The following is a 27139-nucleotide window of genomic DNA, read 5'->3' as shown; positions in this document are numbered from 1 at the left end:
ATGGGCTGGGTGCGGAGTTCTGCAACCCCCTCCCTGGTTCATCATCTGTTCCCTCCAGCCATCTGTGGGAGCGTAGACGTGGGGGACCAAGCGAGGCCCCCTGCCCGGCCCCTGGTCCCCTGCTCCCAGCCCTGGCCCAGGCCCCGCCTTGCCACGAGCAGCCGCGGGCCAATAAATGGCTTCTGCGCCCCACACGCCTGGCCAACTCAGCCACAGCTCCATTCGCTCTGGCTCTTCCCCCCATTCCCAACCTCTCAACTCCCAACAGTGAGCCCTCCACCCATGGAGGAGACATACCTGGAGCTCTACTTGGACCAGTGCTCCGCCCAGGTGAGCCTGGAAGCCGCCGCCACTGTCCCAGAGTCAGGGCCCACGTCCTGCGTACCCAGGAGTCTGCCTTCCTTTTATCTCTAGTAAAACTTCTAGCGACTGTAGGAGGTGGGCTTCATTATCCCCATCTTTCAGTTGAAAAACTAGAAGGTTCGAAAGATGAATTAACTTACTAAAGGTTGCTGGTCCAGTGTGAATACAAATTGGAGACACCTGAGGCTTCTTTCAGTTTGTTGATTCTTACATTTTGAGGTTTTGCTTTTTAATCTAAGAACTGTAGAAAACAGAGGAAAGAGTCCTCAAAAAGAAAAACAAGGGACTTCCCTGTTGGTCCAGTGGTTAAGACTCTGAGTTTCCATTTTAGGGGCCTGGGTTTCCATCAGTGCTAAGGAAATTAAGATCATGCATGTGGCGGAGTCAAGAACAAGTGAAAAAGCAAGAGAGCAACTTACAGAGGGGGTGGTGGTGGTTGGGGGGTGCTTAAATAGACCAGTGATTAGCAGTGAAGTAGAAATAGTGAAGTCCCACAGTATTTAACATTGCAAAGGAGAGCCCAAGCTGGGAAGATTCTGTGAAAGATGAGTTAATGGCTCTGTAAAGACAGTTTAACAAAAAAGTTTCTTCAAGTTTAAGGCTATATTCTGTATACTTAGGGAATACTCTGTAAGCTTGTTCTCTAAGGTGTGTTCCTATAAATAAACTCAGACAGGAGGCTTTCAGGGTTCCACTGACATAAAACATCCCTCTTTTTATCTTGTTGCCATTGCCTCAAATTCCTTGTTGAAGTTCAGTTCTTTGGGTGGGAGTTTTGCCTTCTGCTAAAATGCCATAATTGGAAAAAGGAGGGGAGTCACCGATGTTGCAGACTTTAGTTCTTTAGTGTAAATTGGCTGATGGAGTCTTTTCCGGCTAGAACAGAAGAGGCCATGGAAACAGTGGAGAGGGGTCTGGGCCGCTGTCCCCACCTCACTTTCCCTAGGGCCCACCTGTGGGGTAGGGGTGGAGGGAGATAGGGGCAAAATATAATGCAAAATGAAATAAGGTCAAATCTTATTTTAAGAGAATAACTGCGTTCTTCTAAGTGTTTTTGTCTAACATTTAGTCACCGCTGCCATCTGCTGGACTTGTGGTAACAGCACCATCAGTTGGATCCGAAAGTGAAAGAGTAAAAGTGAAAGTCGCTCAGTCCTGCTGACTCTTTGCGACCCCATGGCCTATACAGGCCATGGAATTCTCCAGGCCAGGATACTGGAGTGGGTAGCCTTTCCCTTCTCCAGAGGATCTTCCCAGCCCAGGGATCGAACCCAGGTCTCCCACATTGCAGGCAGATTCTTTACCAGCTGAACCACAAGGGAAGCCCAAGAATACTGGAGTGGGTAGCCTATCCCTTCTCCGGCGGATCTTCACCCAGGAATTGAACCAGGGTTTCCTGCTTTGCAGGAGGATTCTTTACAACTGAGCTATCAGGGAAGCCCCATAAAATGCAAAGCGGGCCACAGAAGCCACAGGCCGACGAGGATGGGATTCGAACCCACGTGTGCAGAGCACAATGGATTAGCAGTCCATCGCCTTAACCACTCGGCCACCTCGTCCCAATAGGATCTAGCCAGACTTATTACGGGCTTCCCTGGTGGCTCAGATGGTAAAGAATCTGACTGTAATGCAGGAGCCCCAGGTTCCATCACTGGGTTGAGAAGATCCCCTGGAGGAGGGCATGTCAATCCACTCCAGTATCCTTGCCTGGAGAATCCCATGGACAGAGGAGTCTGGTGGTTCTCACAGAGCCGGACACGACTAAAGTGACTTAGTACACAGCACACACAGATATATATATATATATATATATATACACACTTCCCATGTGGCACAGTGGTAAAGAATATGAGTTCCATCTCCGGGTCAGGAAGATCCTGTGGAGTAGGAAATGGCAACCCACTCTAGTACTCTTGCCTGGAAAATTCTATGGACAGAAGAGCCTGGCGGGCTACAGTCCATAGGGTTGCAAAGAGTCAGACACGACTGAGCACACACTTTTAGCCAGACGTATTAGCTGAGATAAGTTTGTCATGGAGAAGACATAGCACAAGGCATTCGTGACTGTTCAATTATTAGAAGCAAGATCTTCTGATGGGTGAGGTTATCCTGCCAGCTAGTGGTCAAATATAGAATCCAGGCATGCAACTTGGGTGATGTGGGTGGTAATATGTACCAACAATTTTTTTCCATAACAAAGGCCATGAGTTTTATATTAGCTGTTTCCCTCAGTTGCACACCTCATTCCCTCGGTTGATGATAATGGAAGTTGATTAGCCGTCCCTGTGCTGGAAATACAATACATTGATTTAAACTAGTCTTTCCATTTAAATTTCAATAACTTTCCCCCTATGCACATAAATGGAATGATTTCTTATCTCTCCTTTGACTAGAAGGAATAAAGATGAGTCCTTTGTGGAGGCTTGATTAGCACTCAAGGCTGTATCCACAGCTTCCTTCACTTACTACTCTTTTTTTAAAAATATGATTTTAAAACTCAAAAAAAAAAACCCAAAAACCTTTAAGTCAACTAAAGTTTATAATCAACTTAGGGAGTACAGAAAAATCTGTACTTTTCAAAGTACAGATTTACAGCGTGATTGCCAACTTACCTGAATTACAGAAGTGGGTTTAGAGTAGCAACTTACTACAAATCTAACCAAAGAAAAACATTTTATGAAACATGCTTTTTCTGTATTTTAAGATACATTTTCCTGTTTTCATGAAGTGTGTTGTAACCCTAGAGTAGAACTTTAAGGAGCCTTTCTGGAAAGAGCAGGGTGTGAATATAAGCTATCTGAACGGCCTCCTCCTGAACACACTGCCTGTCAGCCAAGGTTGGCATCCTTTGGGTGTGACATGATGTTCTGTCTGTTGTGTTTTGTCTGTTTTGGGAATGGCCTAGGATGCCCTTACGCCATCCAGATCACCCCTGCTGAGCCCAGCTGTGCCTTATGATGTGGACATGCTTACGTCATCCAATCCAGAGACTGCATTTAATCCCCAGCTTGAAGAAGTCACAGAAGCATCTGGCAGTTTCTCAGCTGTGGATCTTAGCTTCTTACCAGATGAGCTCTCCCAAGAAAATAAAGACCAGACTGTCATTAGGAGCAAGCATGAAGTTGAAGAAAACTGTAAAACTCAAAGTCGGCAAATTAGGTTGCCCTTACCCAGCCAACTGGACGCTGGCCTGGCCTTAAACAGCAGCAGTGGGTCAGGTTCCCATTCACATCTGCACCCTGCTGATGGTAACTCAGCCCAGCCCTCTCCTGAGAAACCACACTCCATGCCTCTGGCGTCCATAACTCCTATGACACCAATGGCCCCTATTTCAGAATGTTCTGGAATTGTGCCTCAACTACAGTAAGTTGCTGTTGTTTTAGATGAGTAATGCTTCTGAGTATAGATTTTGTATTCTTGAATGGGATCATAATAGTGTAGGGAAGAAAATTTCAGATCTCAGTATCCTTTGTTTTATCAGCTCTTAGTGGACTTGGTTTTAGACTATTTACCTGAAAAATGAAGCACCAACTCTTGATCTCCTAAGCAGGAGTTGAGGGTTAGCCTACATATTCCTGAAGGATTATATTGTTTACACTGCTGCTACTGCTAAATCCTTCAGTCATGTCTGACTCTGTGCAACCCCATACATGGCAGCCCACCAGGCTCCCCCGTCCCTGGGATTCTCCAGGCAAGAACACTGGAGTGGGTTGCCATTTCCTTCTCCTATGCATGAAAGTGAAGTCACTCAGTCGTGTCCGACTCTTTGAGACCTCATGGACTGCAGCCCACCAGGCTCCTCCATCTATGGGATTTTCCAGGCAGGAGTGCTGGTGTGCCATTGCCTTCTCTGATTGTTTACACTAAAGCACTTTAGTTGTTATAAATTGTGGTTGGAGTTGGAATAACACAAAGGATAAAAAAAATGTAAAACTGAATTTGATTTGCAAGTTGATTTGATGTTGTGCTTTCTATTTTGAGGCATTTTGAAAAAGATCTAAAACTTAATTTTAGTCAGTCATGAAATTTTAGAAAAAGCTATTTTAGTCCTTTAGGAGTTTTACAATATACTAAGGACTGTGTAACTATATATTTCACATTTAGAATAATTCTCCCCCTAGGAAGGCACCTAAACCTATAAAATGAAGAAGTAAATATGTTTTAATTATTTTTTACTTTTTAAATCTGGTATAACTTAGGTTGACTTATTTCTTTAGGAACATAGTTTCCACTGTAAACCTGGCCTGTAAATTGGATCTGAAGAAAATAGCTTTGCATGCAAAAAACGCAGAATATAACCCAAAGGTAAGATTTCTCAGTAATTTTTTCAATAATTAGGTTCTATTTAGATGTTCTTTCCTTCATAGGATCGTGATATTGACTCATTCCTTTGTTAATATTTTTTAAAAAGAAAAAATGTTGGGTGGAAGACTTCTGGCAATTTGAAAGTTTAATTGCCTCATTCTCTGTTTTGAACTTATAAAAATAATTTCATTTTCTGTGTTGAATACTTATTAAGCGGTTCTAAACATTAAGATGTTTCTCTTGTTAATCAGAAAAACCTTTCAGTGTGGCTATTTTCAGCCTGATTATGGAAATGCTAACTTTCTTACAATGTCATCATACTCTTGGAAATAATTTTTTCTAATTGTTTTCCCATTTAGCTGACACATGTATTTTTTCACTTATAGTTTCTCTTACCTGGGAAATCTCAATTGTATAAAGTGCAAAACTGAAGTGTATGATTCCAGCTTCAATAAAATCTATTTTATTAAATTCTATCTTATCTATTAAAATCAAAGTTTAATAAAATCTATTCTTTTTTGTGTCTTTCCAAGGCCAGGTATCCCATTTTCAGTGGTCTGTTTACCTAGGATTTGTTCATTCAATCAACATTTAATGATTAGTTAAATTACTTAGTACAAAGACGAGTAAGGCCTGGTGCCTACTGGGGAAAAGTTCACTGTCTTGGGTAGTGGAGATTTAAGGAGTTAGATGAGAAAGGCCATATTAGTCAGAACCCAGAGGACCTTGCCAACATCAACTATTTATGGATAAAGTCTTTGTTTTTCCTGTTGTGGTAGTGGTGCTGTTGACATCCGAATTTAAATATTACCTGAATATTACCTAGTGAAACAAAGCTTGCCTGTTTATCTTTTGTGTTGCTAGCTATGATGAGGACAGAAGCCCAGTGACGGGCCAGGATTTTTAAGGATGTAGCTATGATTGACTACACAAGTGAGCAATCAACATCTTGAGCCTATTTTATTCTCTACCGTCCTCAGCTCTCCTCTCAATTTGGTGCATAGGATTTGTCCATACTTAGACTTGACAGCTGGAAAAATTCTGGTTTGGCATTTCAGATGTCTTAAGAATTTAACAAAAGGAATATCAGGTGAGAGTGCCACCTTTTTAGTAAACATCTGGAAAACATTAATAGGCCTTGATCAGTTGTGTGTAGCTCTGACTTGGGGTTCTTTTTACTGTCGGCACTTCAAATGCAATAAGACCTGTTAAGCTTTTAGCATAGGGTCTGAAACATTAACAGATACTCAAATTTTAGCTTTACTATTATTCTTCTTACCTTTTAGAATCATGTACATTTTAGAATCACAATCATTTTGTTAACCTTAAGGTAGGAGAATAGACCCAGACATTTTTTAGTTTCCTACTAAATTTCGATTTATTTATCCTTTTCATGTCTAGCTCACCCTTGCAACTGGAATAGTGCTAACCCTTCAGTTCAGTTCAGTTGCTCAGTCATGTCTGACTCTTTGCAACCCCATGGATTGCAGCATGCCAGGCTTCCCTGTCCATCACCAGCTCCCAGAGCTTATTCAAACTCATGTCCATCGAGTCAGTGATGCCTTCCAACCATCTCATCCTCTGTCACCCCTTCTCCTCCTCTCTTCAATCTTTCCCAGTATCAGAGTTTTTTCCAATGAGTCAGTTCTTCGCATCAGGTGGCCAAAGTATTGGAGTTTCAGCTTCAGCAGGTGTTAACCCCTAGTGAAGGTTAATTGTTCTTTTGGCTTCTGTCTTTAGAGATTTGCCGCTGTCATAATGAGGATCCGAGAGCCCAGGACTACAGCCCTCATATTTAGCTCTGGGAAAATGGTCTGCACAGGAGCCAAAAGGTAAGAGGAGCCACCCTCCTCCAAAACCAAACAATTCAGTATGTGAAACAAGGAAGGATGGCATTAATATTCTAAAACACATAGTAGATGCAAAATACTTTGCTGAAGAGTTAAATTCATGAAATGCGAAGTTAGGGGTTAAAAACATTCAGCCTCGTAATACTGACATATCCCACTTTACAGTCTCCCATAGTGAAGGGGGCTTCACTAGGCTATTACAACTTGTTTCTAAGGTATATTTAAAATGAAAAAAAGAAAAGCTATAGTAGTAAAGCCTGTTATAAATCTGGGGAAGTAGTTCTTGTGTATTTTCCTCATTGCAGGCAGATACATGGATAGAACTTTTCAAAGGAGGGGAATTAGACATTTCTTGAGCATTAGCTTGAGCATTCACTCAGGAGGGATCTCTTAAAAGGCTTCTCTTTCCTGGATCTCATGCCGAGGTAGCCCTACCACGAGGTAGCCGAGGTGCTGATGGAGGTCTGTTCGCCATAAAACTAGTAGGAGAGCTGCTCTTCCCTCTAGGTGTTAGTAGATGAGTAGTAAATTGTCCTCCTGAAAGGGTGTACCAATTTTCTTCAATATACACTGAGTGTTAATATTCTTCTTTATATTTGCCAAATTTATTGGCAAAAGTTACATTGTTTTAATTACATTTCTTTTTATTTACTAGTGAGACTAACTTTTCATAAGGATATAAACTGTCTACTGTATCTTTTGCCCAATATTCTATGGAGATATTTATCTTTTGTATTTAAGTATTTTTGCCATTTTGGACTATAAGTATTTCTCCCATATTAATGTTAGTAATATTTTTTTGTTTTTTTTTTTATACACAGTTTAATTTTGTGTGTGTATGGTTAGTCTATCCAATCTTTCTCTTTATGGCTTCAGTGTTTGGCTTCACGCTTAGAAAGGCATTCCCCATGTGTAAGTATTGACCTCCATATGTTTTTCTTGTTTCTTTTAAGTCTTGCTTTGTATTGAAGAGAAGAAATTAATGTTTTGATTCATCGGACATGACTGAGTGACTTCACTTTCACTTTTCACTTTCATGCATTGGAGAAGGCAATGGCAACCCACTCCAGTGTTCTTGCCTGGAGAATCCCAGGGACGGGGGAGCCTGGTGGGCTGCTGTCTATGGGGTCGCACAGAGTTGGACATGACTAAAGCGACTTAGCAGCAGCAGCAGCAGCAGAGCCTTCTCTGGATGAAGGAAATGTTCTGTACCTGTGCTGCCCAGTGTGGTAGCCTCTTGTCACATGTGGCTTCTGAGAACTTGAAATATGGCTAATACCACAGAGAAATTGAACTTTTTATTTTGTTTTAAAATTAATATAAATTTAAATAGCCAATGTAACTGGTGGCCACCATATTGGGCACAGCAAGTCTAGAATTTCATTTCAGTATTTTCAAATGGCCAGTCAGTGTCCTGATACATTTATCAGAGAATCCATTTTATCTGTTCCTCCCCCACCTGTTTTGCATGCTCTTTACCTGTGTCCAGGTAAGTTTCCAGACTTTCTCTTCTGTTGATCTGTGTATCCTCTGATCTAGAAATCTCCATTTTGAAGTCATTTTTGGACAACTCTGCAAAGATGTACATTTCAGCATTGTTTAAAATGGGAGCAGCTGCTGCTACTGCTAAGTCACTTCAGTCGTGTCCGACTCTGTATGACCCCATAGACGGCAGCCCACCAGGCTCCCCCGTCCCTGGGATTCTCCAGGCAAGAACACTGGAGTGGGTTGCCATTTCCTTCTCCAATGCATGAAAATGAAAAGTGAAAGTGAAGTCGCACAGTCGTGTACAACTCTTCGAGACCCCATGGACTGCAGCCTACCAGGCTCCTCCGTCCATGGGATTTTCCAGGCAAGAGTACTGGAGTGGGGTGCCATTGCCTTCTCCGAAAAGATGGCTAGGAAGACACAAATCTGTTTATGATTCCAAAACTGTCCATTGTACCAAAGCCTTTTCTAGGTGCTAGGGACAGTAGTAGGGGAGGTGGGTCCTTCTCTTCAAAGTCTGCAGCTTCCTTGTATACAGTGAAGGGTATACATGATACAAATGCTAAAAAATAAATCAGAGAAGTGTCTGAATATAGCCCAACTTGTCAGCAGTCGCAGTGATTAAGACATCTTTAATGTCTTGCCCCTCCCCAGCGAAGAGCAGTCTCGACTTGCAGCGAGGAAGTACGCCCGTGTGGTGCAGAAGCTTGGCTTTCCTGCCAGATTCCTCGATTTTACAATTCAGAACATGGTTGCAAGCTGTGATGTGAGATTTCCTATCAGTCTGGAAGGTTTGGTGCTAACCCATCAGCAGTTCAGTAGGTATGATTGTATAACTTCACTTTGAGTTTACCAAAATATTAAAATTCTATTTGGATTGCTTATATATTATCTTTCAGAGAAAGTGTACATTTTTTTAAGCCACAATAAGTGAAAGGGTTAAATTGCTATACCTAAGTCCTCATTGGTTACCATATGTGTCTAATCTTCTGAAACGGTGGTTCTCAAAACTAAATTGCATAGCGATCACCTGGACAGCTTATCAACACACATTCCTGCCTGGGCTGCAGTCCCCAGAGATTCTGCTTTACTCTGCCTTTCTAACAAGCTCACAGGTGATGCCATTGCAGCTGGCCAGAGGCCCACACATTGAGACTCACTAATGTATAGATTTCTAAAAAAAACGTCACACCTGGCTGGGGGTGGTGGCAATGGCAGGAAGAGAAAGGGTATGATACAGACTAGGTAAGTAGGAAGGGCTGACAGCCAGTGAGGGGAGAAAGGGCTGGAGAGAAGATTTTAAAATAATATTATAATGATAAAGAATGGCCATAGCATACTTTATGAAGGCAATCCTACCTAGTTTTTGTCCTATGGAGTTTGTTCAAGGGTTTTCTTTTGCTGTGTGTGGCTGTAGCCCCCACCACAGCTTCTTTCATGGATGCATATTTCTTGGGGAGTATCTCTAGCCTGCTTGGCTTCTTAAAACGAAACTTCCCATCTCAACAGCAAATGCTCCTCCTCCAGCTGCTTCTGTGCTTCTCACAGCCTGTTCAGGCCCTCAGAGAATGGTGATGGAGGGTGACTGACTAACACTAAATCCCACCACCCCTTAGGCCAGGGCACTTAAACTGGCTTAGAATCACAGATGCTCTTAAATTCTTGTGATCTAACTTGAACTGAAGTCCTTTCACTCTGCTTTTCCTTCCCTTTGCCTTTAAGCAATCATTCGGCTTAATAATAGACAGGGATCATAGAGCTGTGTTTTCTTTAATGTTTGTTAACTCTCCATTGAGAAATGACCTAAACAGAAGTTAAAAAGTGCCTTGTTTTCCCCTTTCAAAAAAATTTTGTTCATTCTGAGATTTAGCTTTTATGATACTCTTTAAGCAATATCTTGCTCTTGATTGTATTTTCATTTTTTCCTCTGCCTCAATTTTTTCAGCATATGTTTATTAAGTGCCTATGAGGTACCCCTTGAGTTCACTGAGAAGCACCCCATGCAAGATGTATTGCCTCTTTATGTGTCCTTTTCTTCCTTCAATCTTGGAATGACTCATAGACTCATAGTAAAACCTTCATTTTTAAGAGTCTCTGAACACATACTCTATCTTCCAGATCCTCAACCTTGGACCTCCTGTCTATCTTTCTCTGAGGCAGTTTTTAATGAACATGTGAAAGATGTCTGCCCAATTTTGAGGTACATGTCTGTATTAGTCTTGGCATTCCCCTTTCTGGCCCTTTAGGGCTCTGAAATGATGTGTGCAGTTCCCCCTAAATTTCATTTCTTTTTCACCAAGATTGTCTTCTTTGTAGGTCAGATTTAAATCTGGAGTGGGAGTGCCCCCTTGTCAGTACTTCTACCTCTGAAAAATGAAATTGCAGAAGGGCAAGATGAGAATTCACCTGATGCACTGCTTTTAGTCACTTGGAGTGGGTCCATCACTGTTTTCCCCTCCTCATAAGCCAGTTTTATGATCTCATTCATCTTTTTTAAAAAATTTGGCCAGATACTCTCACCGATACCTCTTTTTAGTCTCATTTTTGCCTCCCCCAAAATGCCCTCCATCCTTATCTTATGGATTACAACTTCAGTGTGTGTATTTGTGACATTGGGGCATTAAAACCTCTTTCTCAGCAGATTTATGCCTTTAAAATGAAGACTTCCTTTAATTGCCTATAGCCCTGTGGGGAACCATGGCAACATACCACTTATAATTGTCAAGTCAAGTTTGCTTTATGTTAAAACCTCAAGTTCATTTAATTCCCCTGATTCTACAAATATGTATATCAGCATCTGATAATACGTATCTCACTTGTTACTGGGCAGCTTCTCCATCAGTTTTTCTATGCCATAATTGTTTCCATTTTCCCTGAGCAATTTTTTCCCCTTCCATTCAGTTTTTATTGGGTTGGCCCAAAAGTGTGTTCCATCTCATGGAAAAATCCAAATGAAATTTTTGGCCAATCCAATAAATCAAAGTTATCTTAAATATTTCTTAGATGAGTAGAATCTAGGTGGCTACTGTGTAGTAGATGCTGTGATGCTAGTGGCAATCAATGCGGCCATGGGCCCCTGCCGTTATGGAACCACTATTTAAAAGGGAAAACAGAGAAACCAAAGACAATAATGAAATGTAACTATGAAGGTATAATGGTGAAGGTGAATACCTCTTGGCGTGTTTTGGTACCATCAATTAGGATATTTAATGTAACTGGGGAAGGGCTGAAGATAAGGAAGACTTCTTAAGGGAATGACATTTAAACTGAGATTTGAATGAGCTGGTTTGGTCCAAGAGATTGGCAGCTATTTGCTGTTTTCAATCTTCATGAAATATTCTCCATCTCTAACCAAAACCTCTTTTCTTTCTGTCTCAGCCTTCTTTTGAAATGAAGTAGAGAGTAAATAAAATGAAGTAAATCTCTAGTTGGGAGTTCATCATGCTAGTACCTTAAAATCATGGTTCTGAAGCCAAAAACAGTTCACCATGATTTACATACCAAAGACTTTTTTTTGTATATATATATGTATGTATCTGTTTTTTATTGAGGTACAGTTGATTTACAATATTAGTTTCAGATGTACAACATAGTGATTCAAATTTTTATAGATTATAAATCTACTATTATTATAAAATACTGGCTATATTCCCTGTACTGTATAATATATCTATGTAGCTTATTTCTTTTTACATTATAGCAATTTGCACCTCTCAATCCCTTCTTCTCCCTTCTTTTTTGTTACATTCTTTTTTGTTACATTCACTAGTTTGATGTATTTTTTAGATTCCACATATAAATGACATCATACAGTATTTGTCTTTGACTTATTTCGCTTGGCATAATACCCTCCAAGTCCATACATGTTGTTGCAAATAACAAAATTTTATTCATTTTTGTGACTGGGTGGTATTCCACAGTGGAGAAGGCGATGGCACCCCACTCCAGTACTCTTGCCTGGAAAATCCCATGGACAGAGGAGCCTGGTAGGCTGCAGTCCATGGGGTTGCTAATAGTCGGGCACGACTGAGAGACTTCACTTTCAGTTTGCACTTTCATGCATTGGAGAAGGAAATGGCAACCCACTCCAGTATTCTTGCCTGGAGAATCCCAGGGACAGAGGAGCCTAGTGGGCTGCCGTCTCTGGGGTCGCACAGAGTCGGACACGACTGAAGCGATTTAGCAGCAGCAGCAGCAGCAGCAGTATTCCACTGTGTATATATATCACATCATCTTTATCCATTCATCTGTTGATGGACACTTACATTGTTGCCATATCTTGCCTATTGTAAATAATGCTGCTGTGAACTTTGGGGTGTATGTATCTTTCTGAATGTTTTTATTTTCTTTGGCTATATACCCAGGAGTGGAACTGCTGAATCATATGGTAGTTTTATTCTTAATTTTTTAGAATGTATTTATGTATTTGACTGCATCAGGTCTTGGTTGCGGCACACAGGCTCTTCTCTGCATCACTTGGGATCTTTCCTGCAGCCCATGGACTGTCTAGTTGTACCATGTGGCCTCAGTAGTTGCTGCTCACTGGTTTAATTGCTCTGCAGCATATAGGATCTTAGTTCCCTGACTGGAGATCGAACCCTCTTCCCCTGCATTGCAAGACAGATATTTAACCACTGAACCACCAAGAAAGTCCCTAGTCAATTTATGATTTAAGGTAACGATTGATACGTATGTTCTTACTGGAGCTTCCCTGGTGGCTCAGATGGTAAAGCATCTGCCTGCAATGCAGGAGATCCAGGTTCGATCCCTGGATTAGGGTAATCCCCTGGAGAAGGAACTGGAAACTCACTCCAGTATTCTTGCCTAGAAAATCCCATGGTTGGAGGAGCCTGATAGGTTACAGTCCATGGGGTTGCAAAGGGTCGGACACAACTGAGCAACTTCACTTTCCCTTTCATGTTCTTAACTGCCATTTTGTTAATTGCTTGGGGGTTATTTTTGTAGGTCTTTTCTGTTCCTTTCTTCCTTTTGTTCTCTCCCTTCTGATTTGATGACTATCCTTAATGTTCTGTTTGGATTTCTTTCTCTCTTTTTTTTAAATTTTATTTCTAGCTGTGCTGGGTCTTCGTTACTATGTGCAGGCTTTATGTAGTTGTGGCGATCTAGAAGCTATTCTCTAGTTGCAGTGTGCATGCTTTCTCATTGCCGTGGCTTCTGTTGTTGCAGAGCAGGGGTTCTAGGGCACGAGTTCAGTAGTCATGGTACACGGGCTTAGTTGCTCGAGGCATGTGGGAACGTCCCAGACCAGGGATCAAACCCGTGTTCCTTGCATTAGCAGGCAGATTCCCAGCCACTGGACCACCAGGAAAGTCCTTTCTCTGTGTGTGTATGTATTATTAGATTGTTGGTCTGTGGTTACCATAAATGAAGTTTATATATAGCAATCTGTCTGTGTGTGTGTGTGTATACACATAATTAAGTTGTTGATCTCTTAAGTTCAAAGCCATTTTAAGAACCCTGAATATTTACTCCCCCCTCCATGATTACTGTTTTTGATATCATTCTTTTTCTTTTTTGGATTCCCTAATTGCTTATTGTGGAGAAGGCAGTGGCACCCCACTCCAGTACTCTTGCCTGGAAAATACTACTTTTGTCTTTTAGTTTTCCTGCTAGCTTTGTTATTTACAACCTTTCCTGTGCGTTGTTGGCCTTTACCTGAGCTTTTCCCTTCTCTAATTTTCACATTTCTAGTTGTGGCTTTTTCTTTTTCACGTAGAGGGGTCCCTTTAACATTGGTTTGGTGGTTTTGCTTTCTCAGCTTTTGCTTGTCTGTAAAATTTTTGCTCTGTCCATCAAATCTGAATGACAGCCTTGCTTGGTAGTGTATTCTTGGTTGTAGGTTTTTCCCTTTCATCATTTTGAATACATTGTGCAAATCCCTTCTGGCCTTCAGGGTTTCTGCTGAAAAGTCGGCTGTGATAGCCTTACGATAGTTCCCTTGTACGTAACTTGTTGATTTTCCCTTGCTGCCTTTGATAGTCTGTCTTTATCTTTAATTTTTTCCATCTTAATTACAATGTGTTCTGGTGTGGTCCTCCTTGGGTGGATGCTGTTTGGAACTCTCTGTGCTTCCTGGACCTGGATGTGTGTTTCCTTTCCCAGGTTAGGGACATTTCCAGGTATTTACATACCAAAGACTTTTATTTGCTCTTTTCCCTTTTAGTGTCTTCAAATTTGGTTGGAAAATCAAATGAAAACATTTCTTCTCTGCCCTTAGTCTTTACTTTCTTGGCTCGAACTTCATAGTTCCTATAGAAGTTTTTCAGGGCTCCAGCTAGTATCATTGTCTCCCCAGTGTCCGGAAGTGGCTTGTGGGCAGAAGTCCTGACAGGCTTTCTGCCGGAAAATAGAGTGATGTCCCAGGAAGACATGTCTACACATAACGACCTCCATATACTTCAGATGGGTACACTCACCACCGTCATGCATCTTTCTGGTGCCAGTAAGAGGTCAGAGCCATTTCAGAATGGAATGGAGTTTTTCTGTGTGATCTGGATCCACTCCTTAAGAGCAAAAACTTTTTTTTTTTTTTTTTTTGCTGCACCACACGGCTTGAGGGATCTTATTTCCCCAACCAGGAATTGAACCTGTGCCCTCAGTAGTGAAAGTGCAGAGTCCTAACCACTGGACCACTAGGGAATTCCCCATGTATATTATAGTGTTCAATTTCCTAGATTTTTTTCTTTCTTTTCTATCCCCATTAGCCATTGTTTTGAGAATAGTTTTATTTCATCAACATCCTCTTAACTACTGACATCTTTTTTGTAGGCTCCTCAAGCCTTTCTAGGAAGGAGTGAGATACTATTTATAGGAGCAAATTCTGAATTTGTAAAACTTGGTATGATTTAGTATACAGTATCTGTCCAAAGTATTCTAGTAATGTTTTTAGGTTCTATCTGCTAAAAATGTTAACTGTAGCACTTTATAAATATATCCACAATGTGCTCATTATTGTGGAACTTGGAAATTTTTGAAAATGTGTTTATGTATTGCTATTGATAGACTTTTTATGAAAAATAGAGAACATTCAACTAAGAAGATCTTAATATATTAAATCTGATGCTCTAAATTTCCTTAATTTCTAAAAGCTTAGGATGTCTGCACTTGGAAAAATATTATGACTAAAAATGAATTCTGTCACTGACTGCCACAGAAATTACCTAAGACACTCAAGACTACTTTTGTCAAGATGGCCAAAAGGTTTTTGGTGAAACGGCTTTTGAAAACTGCTTTTGTGCGCTGGATCTCAAATATTATAAGAAAGTAGTTGAATAGTGCCATTTTTTAACTTCTTTCTTTTATATCTTAACAGTTACGAACCTGAACTGTTTCCTGGCCTTATTTATAGAATGGTGAAACCACGAATTGTGTTGCTTATCTTTGTATCTGGAAAAGTTGTGCTGACAGGTAAGTCCTAAGATTCTGACTTTCTTAAAATTCAACAGCTTTGCGTATGCTTTGCTTATGCTCTGTTTTACCTTTTAAATAACTTTATTCACTGTCATACAGCAATTCTTGGTATTATAGAATACCCAGGAAAAAAATGAAAAGCAAAATGAAAGATAACATCATACATTGGTCCCTAAAGTTAAACAATTTAACTTTTTCCATGTTTTTATGTCACTTTGATATATATAAAATGAATATGTTATGTGTTTATGTGTCTGTTCAGTCGCTCAGTTGTGTCCAACTCTTTGTGACCCCATGAACTGTAGCCCACCAGGCTTCTGTGTCCATGGAATTCTCCAGGCAAGAATACTGAAGTTTATAGCTATTTCCTACTCCAGGGATACTCATCTTTACATTCTATCTTTTTAATAACCATTATAACATATGTAGCTTAACTCACTGTTACAAATTCTTAATGAAGGCTTTCAATGTCTGAATAATGTTCCTACAAAGGGGTCAACAAATCTTTTTCTGCAAAGAGCTAAATACTAAATGTTTTAGGTTTTGTGGGCAGCAGAGTCTCTGTCACAACTGAGCCTTGTTTTATTGTGAAAGTAGCTGTGAACACCACATAAAGAAAAAGGCTCTGAAGTGTGAATTTAATGTAATTCATTTAATTTACACATATCAAGTAATTTTCTTCTTCCCCCCCACCCCGAACATTTCAGTATAAAAATCATTCTTAGCTCACAGGCTATACAGAATCAGGTAGCAGACTAGGTTTGACCAGCAGACCTAAGTTTCCCAACCTCTGTTCTAACATGTTACTGCATCACACTGGTTCTCCCATTGTCAGGTTATGCTTTTTCTTTGTTTGCTGCTTATTAATGGGACAAAAGTTTGGCTATTTTTATGTGTAGAGAGTCATTTATTAGTGTAAATGCTCAGAAGTGAAGTCGCTCAGTCGTGTCCGACTCTTCGTGACCCCATGGACTGTAGCCTACCAGGCTCTGGGTCCATGGGATTTTCCAGGCAAGAATACTAGAGTGGGCTGCCATTTCCTTCTCCAGGGGATCTGGGATCTTCCCAACTCAGGGATCGAACCCGAGTCTCCTGCTTTGCAGACAGATGCTTTACCGTCTGAGCCACTAGGGAAGACCTATGCTCAGAAGGGGAATATTTGTCTAAAGACAGACCATTTTAAAGCTTCCTAGTACAAATTATTTAATGAAATTGTTTTGAAAAGGTTTATACAATGCAGTTTTTCTATATCATACATTGCTGCCAGGAATGTATCTGAGTATCTTTTACAAACTCTCAGCAACATTCAAAACAATAATTTACAGAAAAAGACTCTAACTGTGTAAGTGAAAGGGATCTCACTGGTAATCAGAAATAGAAATTGATCGCTTTTCCACATAGTAAATAGCACTTCATCTTTTTAAAATAGCATGTATATAACTTACTGCTTTTTGTCTACTTTTTCCCCTCTAAGGGTTTGTGTGAGTTCACCGTAGTATTGAAAATAATTACTCTTCATTTTATTTGTGATTTTTTCCAGTTTCACTTATTTTTACGTAAAAGTTTTTTTAATTCTTGAGGTAAATGGTTGAGGCTCTTTTCCACACCATTCTACTGAAGTTTGCTGGTTTTGCCTTATTTTGTCTGACTTTTTACACATTTTACTCTCTGGGACCAGGATAAATACCCAGTTTTTATGGCACGAGCCAAATTGACTATTCCCCACCCCCAAATAGCTGGCCAGCCAACCTAAAACTACATATCCTTCATTATTAATATCTGATGACTTCTTTTTGGCCTTTATTTTAAAATATGGGTCTGGTCTCCAGTTCCACCTTTGCTCCTGAATTATACTATGATAATCCTACTGTATTTTTACTATATTGTGGTTATGAATGTGTGTTAATCCTGCTGCTGCTGCTAAGTCACTTCAGTCGTGTCCGACTCTGTGCGACCCCATAGACAGCAGCCCATCAGGCTCCCCGTCCCTGGGATTCTCCAGGCAAGAACACTGGAGTGGGTTGCCATTTCCTTCTCCAATGCATGAAAGTGAAAAGTCAAAGTGAAGTCGCTCAGTCGTGTCTGACTCTAGCGACCCCATGGACTGCAGCCTACCAGGCTCTTCTGTCCATGGGATTTTCTAGGCAAAAGTACTGGAGTGGGGTGCCATTGCCTTCTCCAGTGTTAATCCTAGTGAGCTCTATATCTGATAGGCCAGTTTCCCGTCATTGCTTCTCTTTGTATTAGCTCCCCTCAAATATTTATTCTTCCAAATAAACTTTAAAATTTAATAATATCTTGCCCCATCTAAAGCCAATTGAGATTTCTGCATTAGCTGAATTAATTTTAGAAACATCGATAAAGTTATCACTCAGCATCCAAAAACATGGAGTGTCTGTTATTAAATCTTGAGAACGCCCAGTAAGTGTTACAGTTTTCCTTTCAGAAATAATGTGTCTTTAAAATGGGGAGAGCTTGTTTAGAATTCAAGAACCTTTTGAATACAACAATGCAACAATTGTTCAGATGCAACCAGTTTAGTGTCTAGAATAATTAAGACCTCCTAGTAATTAACAGGCTTCCCTGGTGGCTCAGAGGTTAAAGCATCTGCCCGCAATGCAGGAGACCTGGGTTTGATCCCTGGGTTGGGAAGATCCAGTTTCCCTCTATATGTCCTGGAGAAAGGGGAAAAAGCCTGCCAAGTACATTGAATAGTGTAGATACTGCAGGCAAATATATGCCCTCCTCCAGGGGAAAAAAAATTTTAAGATCTTTGGATGGATGCTTTCATCTATGTGTTATGTATCATTAGGAAACTGTCTTATTTACAAGTACAAATTGCCAAGTACAGGCTAAGTTCCTATTATAGGTATGCAAGAACAAGTTTCTTTAAATATCCATAATTCAGGCCAACTTTCTTAGTTATCCCAAATAAAAAGGAAAAAGATATACTTTCATGTGCACATTTGCTAGGAGTTTCAAGTTACAAAAGTAAAGGAATGTCAACTCAGGGTACTGAAGACCATACAATACCCTTCCCTGAAAATTTGTCAATGTGTTCAGCTCAAAGAACAGGCATAGCTAATTGTAAAATTGTCTTACTCCCTTGAGGTGCCAAAGCTGCAGTCAGCACGTCCAAAGCTACAACTGAATGAATGGTTAAATGAACTGAGAACAAAGAGGACCTACTTTCCTACTTTGTCTTTCATCATGGTCCCAGAGAGCAAATGGCAAAGGGACCTTAACACAACTTTTTCTGGTCTATGCTGCTTTTCTACAGCTAATATGACATTTAGGACCCATGCTTTTTCTCAGACCATGGTAAAATGAATAGTCTAGCTAGGATCTGCTGGAACAATATACAGTGACAGTATATATGTCAGTTTTCACTTCCAAGATGAGACATAATAAAGACATGTTAGGTACTCATATACCAGGCATTATGATAAGTAAGGGCTTTTATGTGGGTTCTAGTTAACTCTCTTGGTTTCCCTGGAGGCTCAGTGGTAAAGAATTCGCCTGCAATGCAGGGGATGGAAGTTCGATCCCAGGGTTGGGAAGATACCCAGGAGAAGGAAATGGCAACCCACTCCATATTCTTGCCTGGTAAGTCCCATGAACAGAGATGCCTGGCGGGCTACAGTCCATGCGGCTGCAAGAGAGTCAGACGTGATTTAATGACCAGACAACAACAGTTAATTCTGTGAGGTTGTGCTTAATATCTCAGTCTCCTCACCTGTAAAATGAGGACAATGGAGAGCTTAAGTAACATTAACAATGTCGAACAGCTGTTCATGCTGCACATGCCTGGCTTCAGATCACCAATTTCATGTACGTACACTATCCCCCAGCTCTTTAGATGTCTATGAAAACACCTGTGTGGTCTTTTGGACACCTTCCTCCTAATACTCCTTGTCACCTAAGGAATGGCAAATACTCTTAGTGGTGAGAGGCAGCAGGTGTGATAGCTAAGAGGCTAAGCTGTGGAAGCCAGTCATCTAGTTTTAATCCAAGCTTTACCATCTCTTGGCTATGTTGACCTTGGGTGAGTTTGTGCTCCACCTTGATTTCTACATATGTAAAAGGCAGGGGCCCATAGAAACTACCTGCTGTAAACACAGTATAGATGTTAGCTGTTATTACCTCTGTGAAAGCCCGCTCTTCTTGAGTTTTCCCCAGCACTGAAAAAGATGAATTGTTGCTCTCGTGCCTTGCCCAGATGATAGGAATATGAAGTTTAAAGAGGCTTTAGTAAAATGCTTTTTATACTTATTTCCTTCTGGCATAAAGGATGCAGAAGCTGGGTCTTTGTTAGGGAGGGTCATTCTCAATCAGCTGGGTGTCAGTGGTTCTTGGAAATGAGTGGGTTGGAGGACACCATAAAAATGGCAAGATTTAATAGTGAGTGATCCAGACAGAGAACAGGATATCCCCGTTGATCACTGCTGGTAATTTACCACTAAGAGCGACTCAGTATATACTGCAAAATGTATACCTTGAGAGGTTAAAGTCTGTTTATTTTTTCCCCAATTTGTAAGACTTTCATTTATGTGTATACACATAAGGTATCCCTTGGGAAAATAAGATGTGTACTTGTGACTTGGTGTAAGAATAGAGTTAGAAAATCCAAGTAGTCCTGGGAAGAGATATTGGGGCTGGCTAAGAGGTAGGGAGAGCTTCCCAGGTGGTGCTAGTGGTAAAGAATCCACCTGCCAATGCAGGAAACATAAGAGATGTGGGTTCCATCCCTGGGTGGGAAAGATTCCCCTAGTGGAGGACATGACAACCCACTCGAGTGTTCTTGCTTGGAAATTTCTTGGACAGAGGAGCCTGGTGGGCTACAATTCATAGGGTCACAAAGAGTCAGACATGACTGAAGCAAATTAGTACGCATGCATGTATGCAAGGGGTATGGATGAGTTTGCAAATTCTATTGTTAGATGATAGATATTTAATAAACTTTGGATGCCTACGAGGTACATATACTGTTTTAGGTGCTCAGGATGCGAAAGCAAATACAACACACTCTTTATCCAGCAAAAATCCAGCCCTGGTGAAGGAGACAGACAAATTACATGATACCGATTCTCACAGAACCAAATGATAAGCCATGAATGCATGAACCAGCCATCCCAGCATCCCTAATCCTGAAGTACATTCTTTTAGGACAGTAAAAATGGCTAAGCTCTTGTCAAATGTTACCATTTGAAAAGGACTTTTTGCAAAAACTTGTTCATGCAATCCTTATAGTCACCTTATGAGAAGACTGTTGTCCTTGTTTATAGGTGAGGAAATAGAAGCTCAGAAGTTAAACAATATGCCTGTGATTTCAAACTTAGTGGGAGGGCTTGCATTTGAGCCCATGTGGTTTGATCTCAAGCCAGTAGCTAGTGCTTTCTTCAGTGCACTAGCCACAGAATTTCTACCTCATTTACCACAGTTAGCAAAGGTGTTTATCCCCCAAATTGGTGTCATCATAACTTGAAGGAATGATCTGGCAAAAGTGAAAGTTGCTCAGTTGTGTCTGACTCTTTCCAACCCCATGGACTGTAGCCTGCCAGGCTCCTCTGTCCATAGAATTCTCTAGGCAAGAACACTGGAGTAGGTATCTGTTCCCTTCTCTAGGGGATCTTCCCAACCCAGGGATCAAACCCAGGTATCCCACATTGCAGGTGAATTCTTTACTGTCGTGAGCCACCAGGGAAGTCCAGGAATACTGGAGTGGGTAGCCGTTCCTTCTCCAGGGGATCTTCCCGACCCAGGAATAAAAGCAGGGTCTCCTTCATTGCAGGAGATGGAAGTAAAGTCCAATGCTGTAAAAAACAATATTGCATAGGAACCTGGAATGTTAGGTCCATGAATCAAGGTAAATTGGAAGTGGTCAAACAGAAGATGGCAAGAGTGAACATCAACATTTTAGGAATCAGTGAACTAAAATGGACTGGAATGGGAAAATTTAACTCAGATGACCATTATATCTACTACTGTGGGCAAGAATCCCTTAGAAGAAATGAAGTAGCCCTCATAGTCAACAAAAGAGTCCGAAATGCAGTTCTTGGGTGCAAGCTCAAAAACGATAGAATGATCTCTGTTTGTTTCCAAGGCAAACCATTCAATATCACAGTAATCCAAGTCTATGCCCCAATCAGTAACGCTGAAGAAGCTGAAGTTGAATGGTTCTATGAAGACCTACAAGACCTTCTAGAACTAATACCCAAAAGAGATGTCCTTTTCATCATAGGGGACTGGAATGCAAAAGTAGGAAGTCAAGAGATACCTGTAGTAACAGGCAAGTTTGGCCTTGAAATACAAAATGAAGCAGGGCAAAGGCTAACAGAGTTTTGCCAAGAGAACACACTGGTCATAGCAAACACCCTCTTCCAACAACACAAGAGAAGATTCTACACATGGACATCACCAGATGGTCAACACTGAAATCAGACTGATTATATTCTTTGCAGCCAAAGATGGAGAAGCTCTACACAGTTGGCAAAAACAAGAGGAGGAGCTGACTCAGATCATGAACTCCTTATTGCCAAATTCAGACTGAAATTGAAGAAAGTAGGGAAAACCACTAGACCATTCAAGTATGACCTAAATGAAATCCCTTATGATTATACAATGGAAGTGACAAATAGATTCAAGGGATTATATCTGATAGACAGAGTGCCTAAAGAACTATGGACAGAGGTTCATGACATTGTACAGGAGGCAGTGATCAAGACCATCCTCAAGAAAAAGAAATACAAAAAGGCAAAATTGTTGTCTGACAAGTCTTTAGAAATAGCTGAAAAAAGAAGAGAAGTGAAAGACAAGGAGAAAAGGAAAGATACACCCATTTGAATGCAGAGTTCCAAAGAATAGCAAGGAGAGATAAGAAAGCCTTCCTCAGTGATCAGTGCAAAGAAATAGAGGAAAACAACAGAATGGGAAAGACTAGAGATCTCTTCAAGAAAATTAGGGATACCAAGGGAACATTTCATGCAAAGATGAGCACAATAAAGGACAGAAATGGTATGGATCTAACAGAAGCAGAAGATATTAAGAAGAGGGGGCAAGAATACACAGAAGAACTATACAAAAAAGATCTTCATGACCCAGATAACCACAATAGTGGGATCACCCACCTAGAGCCAGACATCCTGGAATGCGAAGTCCAGTGGGCCTTAGGAAGCATCACTATAAACAAAGCTAGTGGAGGTGATGGAATTCCAGTTGAGCTATCTCAAACCCTAAAAGATGCTGTGAAAGTGCTGCACTGAATATGTCAGCAAATTTGGAAAATTCAGCAGTGGCCATGGGACTGGAAAAGGTCAGTTTTCATTCCAATCCCAAAGAAAGGCAATGCCAAAAATGTTCGAACTACCACACAATTGCACTCATCTCACACACTAGCAAAGTAATACTCAAAATTCTCCAACCCAGGCTTCAACAGTATGTGAACCATAAACTTCCAGATGTTCAAGCTGGATTTAGAAAGAGGAATGAGAGATCAAATTGCCAACATCCACTGGATCATCAAGAAAGCAAGAGAGTTCCAGAAAAACATCTACCTCTGCTTTTTGACTACACCAAAACCTTTGACTGTGTGGATCACAACAACTATGGAAAATTCTTCAAGAGATGGGAATACCAGACCACCTTGCCTGCCTCCTGAGAAATCTGTATTCGGTCAAGAAGAAACAGAACTGGACATGCAACAACAGACTGGTTCCAAATTGGGAAAGGAGCACATCAATGTTGTATCTTGTCACCCTGCTTATTTAACTTATATGCAGAGTACACCATGCGAAATGCTGGGCTGGATGAAGCACAAGCTGGAATCAAGACTTCCAGGAGAAATATCAATAACCTCAGATAATCAGGTGACACAACACTTGTGACAGAAAAAGAAGAAGAGTTGAAGATGAAAGTAAAAGAGAAGAGTGAAAAAGTTGGCTTAAAACTCAACATTCAGAAAACTAAAACCTTGGCATCTGGTCCCATCACTTCATGGCAAATAGATGGGGAAACAATGGAAACAGTGAAGACTATTTTAGGGGGGCTCCAAAATCACTGCAGACGGAGACTGCAGTCATGAAATTAAATGACACTTGTTCTTTGAAAGAAAAGCTATGACCAACATATTAAAAAGCAGAGACATTATTTTGCCAACAAAGGTCTGTCTGGTCAAAGCTATGGTTTTTCCAGTAGTCATGTATGGATGTGAGAGTTGGACTATAAAGAAAGCTGAGCACTGAAGAATTGATGCTTTTGAACTGCGGCGTTGGAGAAGACTCTTGAGAGTCCCTTGGACTGCAAGGAGATCAAACTAGTCCATCCTAAAGGAAATCAGTCCTGAATATTCATTGAAGGACTGATGCTGAAGCTGAAGCTCCAAATACTTTGGCCACCTGATGCAAAGAACTGACTCATTGGAAAAGACTCTGATGCTGGAAAAGATTGAAGGCAGGAGGAGAAGGGGACAACAGAGGATGAGTGGTTGGAAGGCATCACTGACTCAATGGACATGAGTTTGAGCAAGCTTCAGGAGTCGGTGATGGACAGGGAAGCCTGGCATCCTGCAGTTGCAAAGAGTCAGACACAACTGAGCAACTGAACTGAACTGAATTCCTGCATTGCAGGCAGATTATTTACTAGTTGAGCTACCAGGGAAATTGGTGATCATCATAAATTTGAAGGAAAGATCTGGTAGATTTCGTTTAAAAGAGAAGGGTCATATAATCGAAGTCTGGTGCTCCAAATTGAGAGGTTTGATTATAGATTGATTATTAATAGGACTGTGGGGCCAATTTAGGTTTCCTCAAAATTTTTATGGTAATATTTCAGTGAGGAAATATTTCACTGAATTGACCAGGTTCCCTCATTGGGATTTACAATTCCTGGAGATGTTTGTTTGCTCACCTTCCATGGAAAGGAAGGAACGCAGATACATGAAGTCTTCTCTCAAAGTTGATACTCACGATTCAGGGCATCTTCAACTTCGTGGGCCTTGCTTTCCCACACAATAAATTTTTAAAATTGCACTAGACAATTTTCCTAAAGCCTTTTTGTGTCCAAAGTTGTTTTTCTATGATATAAAAAAATGATCACTCTCAGTGTCTGTTCCCTCTTGGGCAATGGGTGTTTTGTACTCTCTAGGGGATACCAGAACGCTATACTATTTTGGGCTTGAATGTAAAGCTCTTGCTATTTCTAAAAAAAATTTTTGGCTGCCCCATGAAGCATGTGGGATCCTAGTTCCCTTACCAGGGATTGAACCTGTGCCCCCTGCATTGGGAGCTTGGAGTCTTAACCACTGGGCCAGCAGGGAAGTCCCTAGGTATTATTTTTAAGTGTTACGAAAAAACTGAAGTGCATGGTTACCCAAAATGCTGGACCTGGATATCTGTTACTCAGATATAAAAAGAAACTTAGTTGCCAAAAAAAAGAACTTTAGTTTTGGGGAGGGGGCATTGGGTGAAGGTGTATCTGTGCCTGCTATACCTACTGTGCTTCTGTGGTGTGCTGTGTTTAGCCACTCAGTCACGTCCCACTTTTTGTGACCCCGTGGACCATAGCCCGCCAGGCTCTTCCGTCCATGGGGATTCTCCAGGCAAGAATACTGGAGTGGGTTGCCATGCCCTCCTCGAGGGGATCTTCCTACTTCACTGTCTCCCAATTAAGGCTGTTCTATTCAAATGTATCCAGAACCTGAAAAAGTCCATCAAACGAGACGCAGAGTCTTTTTATAGTGATGTCTTACTTTTTCCCAAACTAACAGTTTGGCTTCTACAAAACCAGTCTCTTTAGAAACTAAAATTTTAGCACTATAATTAAAATTTGCTGAGACTTAAGGGACTTTCGCTACCTCAAACGTACCGAGTTTCTGTTGACCATTCAATGATTGACCCTCCCACCTCTCTACCAGACATCTTTGAGGGTAGAGGCTCTTTGGCAGTGAATGAGTAACTTTTGCCCTTGCATACTGCTCCCCGCCCCACCACCATATTAAGCTAATAAGTACTTCATTTTTGATTCTTAAACTTTTTTTAATTTATTGAGATAAAATGCAAATAGCGCAAATATAACCATTTAAATGAAAAATTGAGGGACAATTAGTTCATTCAAAATGTTGTGCAACCACCAACTCTAGGGCCAAAAGATTTCCACTATTCCAAAATAAAGTCCTATGTCATAGGCGGTTTTCTCCCCTTTCTTCCCTACCCTAACCCTGGCAACCGCCAGTCTCCAGTCTCTGAATTTACTTATTCTGGAGATTTCATATAAATGGAATCATATAATATGTGACCTTTCATGTCTGACTTCTTTTAACATAATGTTTTTGAGGTTCGTCCTCCTTGTACTATGTATCAGCACTTTATTCCTTTTTGTGGTGGAATAATACTCCGTGGTCAGCAATGAATATGCAGCTACATGCATATTATTTGTCTGAGTACTTATTTTCAATTTGGGGAGTATATTCCCAGGTACCCAGGAGTGAAATTGCTGTGTCATGTGGTAATTCTTCTTTTAGCAGCTTTGAGGAACTGCTAAACTATTTTCCATAGTAGCTGAACCATTTTATGTTTCTACCAGCAACGTATGAGGCTTCCAGTTTCTCAGTCTCTTTGCCAACACTTGCCATTTTCCACTTTTTAAATTGTTCTAGCTCATCCTAGGTTCTGAATCCTGATTTCTACCTACTTCTCAAATCTCTTGATTCTCCTTTTGGGAATTCCCTCTCATTCGTCCCATCCTTAAACCAGATAACTACGTCTCACACGTTATTTCTGCTGTCTTAGCCTTTCTCCCAGCTAAGTTTATAGCTCCCAAGAACAAGTCTTTATCAACTTAAAAACTATTTTCCATTTTTCTTCATGTTAACAGTTTTTAATATGCTTTTCATTAATCTCCTTGTCTCCTGCCCAGTATCAGATAATAGTTCCCTGATGGACTGACAGTTCCACATAAGTACTACCTGTCCTTAACCCTTAACATAACATGCCTGCGTAGCATTGAAAGCGAAAGGTAGTTAGTAGGGCTGACTGATAATCTCGCTCAAGGGTGGGTGGTGTGTCTAAATCATATTTTTATCCATTTTAACCCCTAGAGCAGTTGTAATTAAAGACCTCCTGAAATTTAACTCTAAGGGTAACAATGGTAGAGTCTTTCCCTCTAATAATCCCTTCCCAAATTGAAATTTAAAACTTTAGAACAGTTCCAATTTGTCTCACTCTGTTAGTCAATATTAGGGAATAAGGATGTTAACTAAGGCTGAGTAGATCAAAGGAAGTCCCTTTCGCTGGTAGCTAAGGGCCCACAGCTGCTGACGAAGGTCATGTTCTGTGGTCATGTCCATGGCACACCAAGAGATAACATTCCATATTTCATACTGTGCCCTAGGGGGCTAAAGACATACTGATGTGCCCACATTACAGAAATACTAGAAAAATCTGCTCTAGGGTATGTTTTTGTGGGAATATGACTGTAGTCACCAAATTCTCTTGTCTTTACCAGGAATAAAGTACTTCTCAGGTACACCTAAAGTATTAAAAGTAATTGGAAGTGACAATGAAATTTTAGTCTTAAAATTTTAGCATTGCTTTTATATTAAAGATTATGTAAACTTGGATTTCTTTATAGGTGCCAAAAAACGTTCTGACATCTATGAAGCATTTGAAAACATCTATCCTATTCTAAAGGGTTTTAAAAAAGCCTGA

The 27139-nt window shown here is 40.6% G+C and overlaps 1 protein-coding gene and 2 non-coding genes across 3 annotated transcripts; 1 reads left to right on the top strand and 2 right to left on the bottom strand.

The window, feature by feature from the left end:
• TBPL2 (TATA-box binding protein like 2) lies at window positions 1-27139 on the top strand. Its single transcript, XM_061429766.1, has 7 exons — window positions 1-330; window positions 3269-3726; window positions 4581-4668; window positions 6409-6500; window positions 8661-8828; window positions 15340-15434; window positions 27063-27139. Exons 1-7 carry the CDS (start codon window positions 1-3, stop codon window positions 27137-27139), a joined length of 1308 nt encoding a protein of 435 aa, XP_061285750.1.
• On the bottom strand, window positions 1841-1922 carry TRNAS-GCU (transfer RNA serine (anticodon GCU)). Its single transcript has one exon. It is a non-coding gene; the product is annotated as a tRNA-Ser (tRNA).
• TRNAE-UUC (transfer RNA glutamic acid (anticodon UUC)) lies at window positions 14594-14666 on the bottom strand. The gene has a single exon. It is a non-coding gene; the product is annotated as a tRNA-Glu (tRNA).

Source organism: Bos javanicus, chromosome 10, assembly GCF_032452875.1.
Source record: "Bos javanicus breed banteng chromosome 10, ARS-OSU_banteng_1.0, whole genome shotgun sequence".
Classification (NCBI taxonomy): Eukaryota; Metazoa; Chordata; class Mammalia; order Artiodactyla; family Bovidae; genus Bos; species Bos javanicus.
This window is presented reverse-complemented; position numbering and strand designations above follow the sequence as displayed.